At 35.8% G+C, this 13,607-nt stretch overlaps 3 protein-coding genes across 3 annotated transcripts; all 3 read left to right on the top strand.

Annotated features, from left to right (window-relative positions):
• LOC149097923 (uncharacterized) lies at positions 1–3,604 on the top strand. The gene is made up of 9 exons (XM_089278201.1): positions 1–218; positions 356–427; positions 859–930; positions 1,190–1,234; positions 1,462–1,527; positions 2,207–2,254; positions 2,531–2,634; positions 3,204–3,286; positions 3,520–3,604. The coding sequence occupies exons 1-8, from the start codon at positions 125–127 to the stop codon at positions 3,249–3,251; spliced, it is 549 nt and encodes a 182-aa protein (XP_089134327.1). The 5' UTR covers positions 1–124; the 3' UTR covers positions 3,252–3,286; positions 3,520–3,604.
• LOC149097922 (uncharacterized) lies at positions 3,526–7,186 on the top strand. The gene is made up of 7 exons (XM_089278202.1): positions 3,526–3,608; positions 3,898–4,002; positions 4,307–4,388; positions 5,118–5,192; positions 5,700–5,735; positions 6,261–6,317; positions 6,762–7,186. Exons 1-5 carry the CDS (start codon positions 3,527–3,529, stop codon positions 5,719–5,721), a joined length of 366 nt encoding a protein of 121 aa, XP_089134328.1. The 5' UTR covers position 3,526; the 3' UTR covers positions 5,722–5,735; positions 6,261–6,317; positions 6,762–7,186.
• Positions 7,187–9,044: 1,858 nt separating this feature from the next.
• On the top strand, positions 9,045–12,716 carry LOC149097921 (uncharacterized). The gene is made up of 7 exons (XM_089278425.1): positions 9,045–9,138; positions 9,428–9,532; positions 9,837–9,918; positions 10,648–10,722; positions 11,230–11,265; positions 11,791–11,847; positions 12,292–12,716. The coding sequence occupies exons 1-5, from the start codon at positions 9,057–9,059 to the stop codon at positions 11,249–11,251; spliced, it is 366 nt and encodes a 121-aa protein (XP_089134551.1). The 5' UTR covers positions 9,045–9,056; the 3' UTR covers positions 11,252–11,265; positions 11,791–11,847; positions 12,292–12,716.
• Positions 12,717–13,607: the final 891 nt, after the last annotated feature.

Below are 13,607 nucleotides of genomic sequence, written 5' to 3'. Positions count from 1 at the left end.
GCCATAAATGATTACCCTATGGAGCCACCTTAAGTGGTACGGCGCGCAAGAAAACCCACGCGTGACGCGTCGATTCATGAGTTATACATCGAGTTACGCGTGATCTGTGTGACCATTTGATCTTATGCATGTAAAGCAATTGGATTTCATTTTTTTCACAGAAAGTGGAGATGGTGCAGGGCCAAGTAATCAAGAAGCCGGCCAAAGTCAAGCTGAAGGTTCGTTGGAGTTGTTTATTCTATTTCTAAACACTAATTTGAGCATCAACTTAAACAGTTGTCTATGAAGTATTTGCTGACCAATTTTAAGTGATATACATATATACTTACATAGTTTTTAAATTCTTGATGCACAGGAGGAAATGCAGCAACTCAACAAATTGAGATTGAGGATGATGATTCCAGTACTGCCCTAGCTCCACAATTCGGTATGGTGCTTTTATTTGTCCTGTTGGTCATACTAGTCATATTGATGTGGTTGTTTGAGTGATGGTCAGTGCATTGCGTTTCTTTGTTGTGTGACAGACAAATGGCATTCAGTACGTGAGAAGTCATGTTGATGGTTTTTTAGTGATAATCATGAAGCATTGCATCTAGAACCCAGACAGCTTTCACCCATACAAAAAGGTTGTGTGTGCTACGACTGCCTTCCGGAACAAAAACATCGTGTCATGACAGAACCCAATCAGATGCCGTGTCCAAATTCGAAAGAATTGGAGCAATTTATTACAGGCAAATAACAAGTCTTAAAACTTCCATACAAGTCAACTGTTACATTGTACTTGTGTGTATCTTAATTGATAGTTGTGTTGCAATTACGAGATAAGGTTTTTAATTATATATTTACCTCACTCTTCAGATGATGACAGTGACGATGATTTAGGGACGCCAGTCTTCTCGTCCACTCCCACCCTAGTGCCCAAATGTACAGGTAAATCTTCTATCGTGATAACATGTCTACTTATAAGCTCAAGTTGTAATATTTGGAAAAGGTAAGTCTGATGTATAGGCATTTAATATATTAAGACTTCAGATCTTAAGCGTTACCATTTGTGAGAATGAGAAGTGCTTCATTTCGGAAGCCTCATGCCAGGACAGAGAGGATAAGTTAGGGAGAGAGTATTGATTACAGCTGTAGTTGCAAGTTATTCAGTTATGGGCAATGATTTTTTTCAACTTTCTTTTCAAAGATTTTATACAAAGGAAGGTGGAAAAGATTGTGGAGACATTTTATAGTAAGTCAAGATATAGTAAACAAGCACTATGACAGCTGAATGTATTAATGTTCTTGATATTCTTGACTTAATAATAATTTATTATTCTGGCATCAGCATTTGAAAGATAGATTTGAGAAAAAATTAAATGGGTACTCAATTGTATAGTGTTGGTCACAAAATAATTCCTATGTTAGAGTAAAAAGAAATAAATCAGCACCTTTCATATTTTGGGGTTTGATTTGTAGATTCAATCACTATCAGTGGTGCAGTGACGAAGGATGTTAATCAGAGTGCTGATCAGGCAACAGAAGGTAAATGTTGATGATCCTGACCAGTACTGTTAAGAAAAATATAACTTAAGTTAATTGATGTTTCATTAAATACTGTGATGATATCAATATTGTGCCACAATCACACATAATTACAAGTGTCAAGAGACAACATGTATAATTACTCTGGTCACTAGTATAAATAAGTAATTAAGCCGTCATTCCTAAAAAATATCTCACGATCAGGCACTAAAGAAAATTATTATATGACCACCTCTGTAAGCGGGCAAGATGAACCGAATATCATGCTGTGATTAGCTTTGTCACGGTCATAAACACGCAAAAAAAAAAAAAAAGAACTTGGTCAATATCCAGTCATCTATCTCAACCTCCTGTTGGTCAATAACCCATATTTATCATCAAGGCTTCGGTCTGGGAAAAATTTTGAGGAGCCCAAAGTTACGTAATATTGATTAAATCACGATCAAGTGCCCATCATTAATACGCTCATCAATGAAAAAGCTTTTTTTTTAAAAAATGCAGATAGACCAAGGAACTCACCAGAATTACAGCAAAGTACCGTCTTAACATTTTTAAACCTGTCTGTGGTTACAGTTACACAATGTGAAAATTTATGTTCAAAGATTAATGCACTTTAAATGACAATCCAATTACAATACACAGTACTGATTTAAATAATCACATTGATTTCCATTTTTAGTTGGAACTGTAGAAGAGGAGTGCAATCATCTGATAGGTGCTGAAGCAAGTGAGTTGATAAGTGCAATTTTTATCATCAATTTACAAGTCACTTTAAGTTAGGTTTTAAATTTTTGCAGTGAACCCAGGTGATGGCTCAGGTGAATCATGGTATTGCATCCTAACCCCTTTGCTGGCACTGCACTACACAAACATCTATTAAATAGAAAACTGGCCTAACAATTCTTCTGCACTCTAACAACAATGAGAGTCCTAGTACTAAACTGTGGTTTTGCACTCAGTGCATATTTGTCTCATTATTACAACTATACATACATTTCCTCAGATGAATCAGCAGGACCTGCATATGATGTGCAGCTCTTGACAAAGTTGATGGAAGCGTATAAAGTACCACAAAGGCTCCAGTTTCTCTGCCTTAATGCTCAGGAAGTAAGTGATAGCAAATTCACGTTATGATAATTATAGATTTGTCAAACAAGAACCTGAGGTATCGACTGTGAATGCATGTTCATGACACACCAAACTTTTTTGCTAATAGCACATAAGTGCATTAGTACACAAATTTTGAAAGTGAATATGAAGATCTAGAGGGTTTCATCTCGGACGGGGCTGCACCCCCTGCATCTCCCTCTAAATCTGCCTTAGAAGAATAAGCATGTGAAGTTTGCTTGGGCCTGAGTGGTACTCAAAAAAAGAACTATCTTATTTTATCCCATTAAGTTGTGATGACTGTTTGATTATGATTATTTAGAAGTATTTGCGGCAGGGCAGATTGCTTTAAGTGTGTACATATTTTATGCAAAGTAGGCCCAAGCGAGGGAGTGTAAACTAAATATCTGTCAAAAAGTTGTGTTATGATGTTATTAAGCTTAATTAGTGTTATAAAGTAAAAATCCCGGATTTAAAAAATACATGTATAAGAGTACAAATCCCCAAAACACGTAGAGGTATATGCGGGATATAATAATTTAACAGCAGAGTTTCTTATAATTTCTCAGATGAGGAGGCAGAGCCATGAAGATTGCACTCCACTAGTGCTTCTTTGATATATCCCAAGTGCAAAGGCCATTAGCATTATTAGGTGGGTATTAAAGATTTTTTTTAGGAATACAACATGTAGTACAACTAATGCAGCTATTTTCTTCATTTTCTTGATAAAAGACACTGTGTTTTCGTTATGACAGCTTGTCGTATCTTCTTGTTCACATGGTCATGCATGTTTTACACTGTAGTATTTAACCATTTTCCTTTTGTTGTGAACAATACCGTATAGGAGCCTCATTAACTATTACTTTTTTTACCTTTTTGGTTCAGATCATTAATGACGACAATAGATCTTTTGCCACAGCTGGCCAATTGCTATGTACATGTAGCTTTGAAAGGGAGCCAGTTTGACGAGGAAGGTAACTAATTTGTGGTATGCTACAATTACATATGTTACAGGGCTCAAAATAATTTTTGAATGGTGGCCAGTGGTGTTAATTATAATTTGAAAGTGAGGTACCTGACCAGTCAAAATGACTGCCATACCAAAATTTTGTCTGGACAAATATTCATTTTGGCCAGACACTGTCCATTGACTGGCTGTTATGAGCAAGGCTGATGTTGCTTTAAACTAATTCTTTGTATTATTTGATACTACCTTACAACACTTGCAAAAAGGTGATGTGTCCTTTGATTGCTATATTGTAGCATGTGGAAAGCAGGGAATCTTCAACAGTGGAAGTGACATCCAGGTGCACATAATGCATCCAACAGCATCGGCAGCTAGGATGGTTGTAGGAAACATTTTGACAGGTGATCATAATGCAATACTACCTTGCTTGTGTATGTGTGTGTGTGTGTCAAATGTTAATTTGAGATAAGAGGTTATGTCACGAGTGGCCCTCTTTTAGCCTTGTTTAAAAAGTGCAAATTGTAAATTTCTTGAGAAAGAAACTACCAAAGCAGAAGAGATGAAAAGAACCCCCTTAGTAAAAACATTATGCAGTGGTTCCTGAGGTTTGAGAAGAAATGATATGTACATGTAGGTTGTGAATGGGAAGTAATCACATGCTTAGACATGCTAATGGAAGTGTTATATTTAAAATTCCCATTGAAGGAGAGGAAGACAACTTCCTTGTTCAATTGAGCGATTCAATCCAGGATGCTCAGGAAGCTGCCGAGGCTATCAAAGCAAACAGGTAAGACTAGTATTATTAGTTAGGTTTCCTGTATTGAATGCTATTTTGGCTTAATGAATGTAGAAGTAATACTTTTGTCACTTTTTATTAGAAGGAAGGTAGAGTTAAGTACTGTTATTATAAATGAATTGAGGAACGCCTGTTAAGTTTTCTGCTTCTACACTGTATCTCCTCCACTATAATAAAATATTCTCCATTCTCTCCAGTAGTAATTGTTAAGCGAGTAGGGAACATGATTTATTCTTTTTGTGATGTATTCTTACATGCATTTTAATCATGCAAAATGAATCTTAAACAGCAAAAGTCAAAAGTATGACTTATTGCTTGTGGAACATTAGTGTCATTGGTGTATTAAACAGTAATCATTCATGATTACATAGTGCATGAGAGTCTTTTGAAAGAAATTTGTTCTAGATGACACTTTTCCAATCTAATCTGCCAAATGCAAGAACTGTCACAATTTCTGTTATTACAACATTTTAATTGTAATCAATATTAATACAAACTGGTAAATTATTACCGGGAACTTTTACAGCAAAACAGAGTAATACGGAGGCGACAAGAGGCGGAATTATTACTATCGGTAAGTTTCAATTGAAAACGCTGATCGTGCTCAATTTTTAACCAAATTTGAAAATATTCAATGGTACAGACATGGGTAGAAATTTGAGGGAAATTGACATCGAAAAGGGATGAAACAGGTTTGAAAGTTCTGCCGAACATTTTCAGGAACAGGAAGACCAAAGAAAACATGCAGAAGAAACCCAAGAAAGTCAAAATGAAACAGTTGCTGATGATGACGAGGTAAGTGTTATTCCTTACAGTTAAAGTGTACCCCTCAAGAATACATAAATGAATTCATTACTTGAATATTGAACCCACTAGCCTTTTCAAGACTGCAATCTTGTAATTTTTTCACTATTGCACTCGCTATAGTCATTTCAAGATTCAATGATATCAAATTCATTTTTTTAGTTAATTATAAAACCCATTATATGTACATGTATATTCGGGTAAAGTAGCACTGACAGTAATCAATTCATCATTGCATTCTCGAAACGTCTAGTGCATTCAAAATTTGAATAATCGATTCATTAAATAAAATGTAATATTGAGGGGTATGCCTCAATTGCTTGTACTGCAATATTTAATTTAATCATACCAATGCAGAACGTATTTCGAGCCACATTTCCTACCATTTGCATAATCCACAGGCACTAACCACAGGTAAGCAAGTTAGGTAAAAAGTTAACCTGTTGATTATTATTGTAGCTAAAAACTCATGAAATTATTTGTTTTAACTCCTTCCAGGTTCGACGCAAAAGGTTGTTAGCTTTAGATGCCCAGGTACAAATTATACTCTAGTAATTATCATAGATTAAAGAGACTCTGTTCGAGCGTGGGAAGGTAAAGCAAAACTTCCCTGTTCTAACAGCGTTTTGTGCATGAGCTGCTAGATGACATGACATTGGGCTCCTTCCAGCAGGGGCGGACACAAATAAATTGGTCACTAAGCATGTGAACATGTATGGGTTAAAGTAATATCAGTTACGACCAGTCAGTACAAAATACGCAGTGATTAAAGCGTGATTTTAAGAGGTTTAAACAAGGGACAGAAGAAAGAAATCTATTTTGGCGACAAAGCCAAAAACTGATGCATGTATTTCATCATGCAAAATAGTCGTAGCCTCAAAGAGACCTTTGATTTGAATTTCAATTGTATTTCTAACACCTGAACAGTTAAGCTAAAGTAATCGGTCAAACACTAAGATTTGTTATCAACTTCAAAGGATTGTTACTGAAGTTTCAAAATACATCATGGTAAAGGTAAAGACACTCAAGGATGTAAGACATTTTATTTGTTTGTTTTAGGTTGGCACTTCGAAACGCCCCCGGGAAGAGAGTTCTGTGGCCGATGATAGTGGAACAGTAAGGAAGTTGTTTGGAATCCAATACGTTTTTCATTGTTTGGGCTAAAATAATTTTATGATTGTTTACATCATCATCTACCCACTTTCCCCTTCCCTTCACAGTTAAAAAATAGATGAACCTAATCACCTTAAATCGATGCAGGGGGCACCATCGTTCATTCGTCCATAACAGAGGCAAGAAAAGTAACTTAAATTTCTAACTTGCCCAATTGCCAAGGACCTAGGCAAGTAATCTGCAATCTAATTTTAAAAAAAAGGAAACTAAGACTTGCCCAGGGCAAGCAAAATTTGAGTGCTGCTTGTCAGAATGGCAAACTGGAAAAAAAGGTTTTTCTCGAGTCCTGAGTTTCTTCACTTTCTGATACTTAATGGTACTCTTAACTGGGCTTTATCATCACTGAAAATTAAAAGTAAATACATTCTTCTTTGATTTTATTTTCAGGTTACATTCAGGATATAACTTAGCTGTATCTTTGATAAATCAGTGAGAAAATGCTGGTTAAATATTAAATAAATGAACAAATAAAAATAAAAAAAATAGAACTTTTAGCATTTCACCACTGAATGAAAAGAATCTTTTTGACCTTTTTGAAACTACTTTATTACTACACAATTACCTTAGTTACCTTAGTTATCAATGATATGTAGATGATTAATGGGTCAATATTTTTACCAAAATGCGAATCCATGTAGGAGTTTAAGACAGTCGATTTAGTTTTGTTACAAGTATTGCATTAAGAAACTTTTAAAGTTGTATGAAGTTGATAGTTTAACAGGTTGGCCATTGCAATCATTGCATCTGTATTTCAAAAACATCGAATCATTGCTGTGTAAATCGGCGAAAGAATAAACTTGTAATCATTGATATATATGTTGTTTATTGCTGAGTTAAATAAACAGTTTCACCTCCTGTTACACGCTTTGCTGATACACCACCATATTGACTTAGTTTAACACAAACGGAGTGCCTGAATTACAAAATGACCCACTATTAGAAGTCAATTTTTTATTTCGGGCGAGGACAGGTGGTGGGGGGAGGTGAGGGAGAAAGGAAGCATACGTTTGTGATTGAACCCGCCAGTCAGATTTAACTGAGTCAGATATTCAACTACACCGATTGACTTCAGAACACTTGCCTGAATCAGATCTTTAAGAGCCATTTTTAGTTGCTATGCCGGATGCCTTCCACAACTTTAAAGAGTCCTAGCGGTGCTGATATAGAACAAGTTTAGTCCTTTTAGTCCTCTTAAAGTGCGAACTTTTATTACTCTTAAAGTTCGAAATTAAAGGACTCTTAAAGTTCGAAATTTAAGGCCTCTAAAAGTTCGAACTTTTAGGACTGTTAAAGTTCGAACTTTAAGGCCTCTAAAAGTTCGAACTTTTAGCACTCTTAAAGTTCGAACTTTAAGGACTCTAAAAGTTCAAACTTTTAGGACTGTTAAAGTTCGAACTTGAAGGCCTCTTAAAGTTCGAACTTTTAGGACTGTTAAAGTTCGAACTTTAAGGCCTCTTAAAGTTCGAACTTTTAGCACTCTTAAAGTTCGAACTTTAAGGACTCTAAAAGTTCGAACTTTAAGGACTGTTAAAGTTCGAACTTTAAGGACTCTAAAAGTTCGAACTTTAAGGACTGTTAAAGTTCGAACTTTTAGGACTCTAAAAATTCGAACTTTTAGGACTCTTAAAGTTCGAACTTTAAGGACTCTAAAAGTTCGAACTTTAAGGACTGTTAAAATTCGAACTTTAAGGACTCTTAAAGTTCGAACCTCTAAGACATTTAAGAATCTTGAAAAATTTTAAGAATTATTAGGGAAGTTGGAACTTTTAGGACAACAGAACTGTATAGGGGGTCCTGACAGTAATTGTAACAGTTTAAATTGTTGTAGTTACATAGGGGACTTTTAAGTAATTTAAATAAGTTTTTTACGTAAGGGACTTTGCCCAGCTGCTGATATTGATCCGTTTTCCGTTTCTTAATAACTATGTTCCTCATTGGTGAGCAAGCCTAAGTTGGTCAAAAGTAAGCTGCACGGAAGCCAGTCCCGTCTACTTTTTCAGTGTTGAAATTAAGTGAGGCTATATTTCGGCCAGCAAGCTCGAAAACGAGCGTTCAGTTATTTTTCCCCTGGCGAATTCAGTGAAAACCAAGGTCATCACTGTTGAGTTGTGATGACAATAAAATCACAGAGCTACGGGCTGAAACTATAACAAAACTTTTAATGTGCAGTTGGAGTTTTGCTCTACAACAACTGCTGCGCCACGAGGCGCCAAGGTACACGTGACTGGCTAATCACATGACTATCGTCACGCGTGTCACGCCACAATCACGATTTAGTTTAAGAGTCCCTGGGACTGGGAAATATCGCCCAAGTTCTTGAAATCAAGTCTAAGTTAGTCAAAATCAAGCTGCGCGTAAGCCAGTCTAGGCTACTTTTTCAGTGTTGAAATTAAGTGAGGCTATATTTCGGCCAGCAAGCTCGAAACCAAGCGTTCAATTATTTTTCCCCTGGCGAATTAACTGAAAACCAAGTTCATCACGATTTAGTTTAGAGTCCCTGAGACTGGGAAATATCGTCCACGTTTCTAGAACTCAAGCCGAAGTTGGTCACAATCAAGCTGCGCGTCAGCCGGGCTTGGCTACTTTTTCAGTGTTGAAATTATGTGGGGCTATATTTCGGCCAGCAAGCTCGAAACCGAGCGTTCAATTATGTTTTTTTTACCTTTTTGGTTCAGATCATTAATGACGACAATAGATCTTTTGCCACAGCTGGCCAATTGCTATGTACATGTAGCTTTGAAAGGGAGCCAGTTTGACGAGGAAGGTAACTAATTTGTGGTATGCTACAATTACATATGTTACAGGGCTCAAAATAATTTTTGAATGGTGGCCAGTGGTGTTAATTATAATTTGAAAGTGAGGTACCTGACCAGTCAAAATGACTGCCATACCAAAATTTTGTCTGGACAAATATTCATTTTGGCCAGACACTGTCCATTGACTGGCTGTTATGAGCAAGGCTGATGTTGCTTTAAACTAATTCTTTGTATTATTTGATACTACCTTACAACACTTGCAAAAAGGTGATGTGTCCTTTGATTGCTATATTGTAGCATGTGGAAAGCAGGGAATCTTCAACAGTGGAAGTGACATCCAGGTGCACATAATGCATCCAACAGCATCGGCAGCTAGGATGGTTGTAGGAAACATTTTGACAGGTGATCATAATGCAATACTACCTTGCTTGTGTATGTGTGTGTGTGTGTCAAATGTTAATTTGAGATAAGAGGTTATGTCACGAGTGGCCCTCTTTTAGCCTTGTTTAAAAAGTGCAAATTGTAAATTTCTTGAGAAAGAAACTACCAAAGCAGAAGAGATGAAAAGAACCCCCTTAGTAAAAACATTATGCAGTGGTTCCTGAGGTTTGAGAAGAAATGATATGTACATGTAGGTTGTGAATGGGAAGTAATCACATGCTTAGACATGCTAATGGAAGTGTTATATTTAAAATTCCCATTGAAGGAGAGGAAGACAACTTCCTTGTTCAATTGAGCGATTCAATCCAGGATGCTCAGGAAGCTGCCGAGGCTATCAAAGCAAACAGGTAAGACTAGTATTATTAGTTAGGTTTCCTGTATTGAATGCTATTTTGGCTTAATGAATGTAGAAGTAATACTTTTGTCACTTTTTATTAGAAGGAAGGTAGAGTTAAGTACTGTTATTATAAATGAATTGAGGAACGCCTGTTAAGTTTTCTGCTTCTACACTGTATCTCCTCCACTATAATAAAATATTCTCCATTCTCTCCAGTAGTAATTGTTAAGCGAGTAGGGAACATGATTTATTCTTTTTGTGATGTATTCTTACATGCATTTTAATCATGCAAAATGAATCTTAAACAGCAAAAGTCAAAAGTATGACTTATTGCTTGTGGAACATTAGTGTCATTGGTGTATTAAACAGTAATCATTCATGATTACATAGTGCATGAGAGTCTTTTGAAAGAAATTTGTTCTAGATGACACTTTTCCAATCTAATCTGCCAAATGCAAGAACTGTCACAATTTCTGTTATTACAACATTTTAATTGTAATCAATATTAATACAAACTGGTAAATTATTACCGGGAACTTTTACAGCAAAACAGAGTAATACGGAGGCGACAAGAGGCGGAATTATTACTATCGGTAAGTTTCAATTGAAAACGCTGATCGTGCTCAATTTTTAACCAAATTTGAAAATATTCAATGGTACAGACATGGGTAGAAATTTGAGGGAAATTGACATCGAAAAGGGATGAAACAGGTTTGAAAGTTCTGCCGAACATTTTCAGGAACAGGAAGACCAAAGAAAACATGCAGAAGAAACCCAAGAAAGTCAAAATGAAACAGTTGCTGATGATGACGAGGTAAGTGTTATTCCTTACAGTTAAAGTGTACCCCTCAAGAATACATAAATGAATTCATTACTTGAATATTGAACCCACTAGCCTTTTCAAGACTGCAATCTTGTAATTTTTTCACTATTGCACTCGCTATAGTCATTTCAAGATTCAATGATATCAAATTCATTTTTTTAGTTAATTATAAAACCCATTATATGTACATGTATATTCGGGTAAAGTAGCACTGACAGTAATCAATTCATCATTGCATTCTCGAAACGTCTAGTGCATTCAAAATTTGAATAATCGATTCATTAAATAAAATGTAATATTGAGGGGTATGCCTCAATTGCTTGTACTGCAATATTTAATTTAATCATACCAATGCAGAACGTATTTCGAGCCACATTTCCTACCATTTGCATAATCCACAGGCACTAACCACAGGTAAGCAAGTTAGGTAAAAAGTTAACCTGTTGATTATTATTGTAGCTAAAAACTCATGAAATTATTTGTTTTAACTCCTTCCAGGTTCGACGCAAAAGGTTGTTAGCTTTAGATGCCCAGGTACAAATTATACTCTAGTAATTATCATAGATTAAAGAGACTCTGTTCGAGCGTGGGAAGGTAAAGCAAAACTTCCCTGTTCTAACAGCGTTTTGTGCATGAGCTGCTAGATGACATGACATTGGGCTCCTTCCAGCAGGGGCGGACACAAATAAATTGGTCACTAAGCATGTGAACATGTATGGGTTAAAGTAATATCAGTTACGACCAGTCAGTACAAAATACGCAGTGATTAAAGCGTGATTTTAAGAGGTTTAAACAAGGGACAGAAGAAAGAAATCTATTTTGGCGACAAAGCCAAAAACTGATGCATGTATTTCATCATGCAAAATAGTCGTAGCCTCAAAGAGACCTTTGATTTGAATTTCAATTGTATTTCTAACACCTGAACAGTTAAGCTAAAGTAATCGGTCAAACACTAAGATTTGTTATCAACTTCAAAGGATTGTTACTGAAGTTTCAAAATACATCATGGTAAAGGTAAAGACACTCAAGGATGTAAGACATTTTATTTGTTTGTTTTAGGTTGGCACTTCGAAACGCCCCCGGGAAGAGAGTTCTGTGGCCGATGATAGTGGAACAGTAAGGAAGTTGTTTGGAATCCAATACGTTTTTCATTGTTTGGGCTAAAATAATTTTATGATTGTTTACATCATCATCTACCCACTTTCCCCTTCCCTTCACAGTTAAAAAATAGATGAACCTAATCACCTTAAATCGATGCAGGGGGCACCATCGTTCATTCGTCCATAACAGAGGCAAGAAAAGTAACTTAAATTTCTAACTTGCCCAATTGCCAAGGACCTAGGCAAGTAATCTGCAATCTAATTTTAAAAAAAAGGAAACTAAGACTTGCCCAGGGCAAGCAAAATTTGAGTGCTGCTTGTCAGAATGGCAAACTGGAAAAAAAGGTTTTTCTCGAGTCCTGAGTTTCTTCACTTTCTGATACTTAATGGTACTCTTAACTGGGCTTTATCATCACTGAAAATTAAAAGTAAATACATTCTTCTTTGATTTTATTTTCAGGTTACATTCAGGATATAACTTAGCTGTATCTTTGATAAATCAGTGAGAAAATGCTGGTTAAATATTAAATAAATGAACAAATAAAAATAAAAAAAATAGAACTTTTAGCATTTCACCACTGAATGAAAAGAATCTTTTTGACCTTTTTGAAACTACTTTATTACTACACAATTACCTTAGTTACCTTAGTTATCAATGATATGTAGATGATTAATGGGTCAATATTTTTACCAAAATGCGAATCCATGTAGGAGTTTAAGACAGTCGATTTAGTTTTGTTACAAGTATTGCATTAAGAAACTTTTAAAGTTGTATGAAGTTGATAGTTTAACAGGTTGGCCATTGCAATCATTGCATCTGTATTTCAAAAACATCGAATCATTGCTGTGTAAATCGGCGAAAGAATAAACTTGTAATCATTGATATATATGTTGTTTATTGCTGAGTTAAATAAACAGTTTCACCTCCTGTTACACGCTTTGCTGATACACCACCATATTGACTTAGTTTAACACAAACGGAGTGCCTGAATTACAAAATGACCCACTATTAGAAGTCAATTTTTTATTTCGGGCGAGGACAGGTGGTGGGGGGAGGTGAGGGAGAAAGGAAGCATACGTTTGTGATTGAACCCGCCAGTCAGATTTAACTGAGTCAGATATTCAACTACACCGATTGACTTCAGAACACTTGCCTGAATCAGATCTTTAAGAGCCATTTTTAGTTGCTATGCCGGATGCCTTCCACAACTTTAAAGAGTCCTAGCGGTGCTGATATAGAACAAGTTTAGTCCTTTTAGTCCTCTTAAAGTGCGAACTTTTATTACTCTTAAAGTTCGAAATTAAAGGACTCTTAAAGTTCGAAATTTAAGGCCTCTAAAAGTTCGAACTTTTAGGACTGTTAAAGTTCGAACTTTAAGGCCTCTAAAAGTTCGAACTTTTAGCACTCTTAAAGTTCGAACTTTAAGGACTCTAAAAGTTCAAACTTTTAGGACTGTTAAAGTTCGAACTTGAAGGCCTCTTAAAGTTCGAACTTTTAGGACTGTTAAAGTTCGAACTTTAAGGCCTCTTAAAGTTCGAACTTTTAGCACTCTTAAAGTTCGAACTTTAAGGACTCTAAAAGTTCGAACTTTAAGGACTGTTAAAGTTCGAACTTTAAGGACTCTAAAAGTTCGAACTTTAAGGACTGTTAAAGTTCGAACTTTTAGGACTCTAAAAATTCGAACTTTTAGGACTCTTAAAGTTCGAACTTTAAGGACTCTAAAAGTTCGAACTTTAAGGACTGTTAAAATTCGAACTTTAAGGACTCTTAAAGTT

This window comes from Orbicella faveolata, unplaced genomic scaffold, assembly GCF_042242905.1.
Source record: "Orbicella faveolata isolate gen_17 unplaced genomic scaffold, um_ofav_v1 contig_46, whole genome shotgun sequence".
NCBI classification, from domain to species: domain Eukaryota; kingdom Metazoa; phylum Cnidaria; class Anthozoa; order Scleractinia; family Merulinidae; genus Orbicella; species Orbicella faveolata.
Note: the sequence above shows the minus strand (reverse complement) of the source record. Positions and strands in the feature narration are given on the sequence as shown.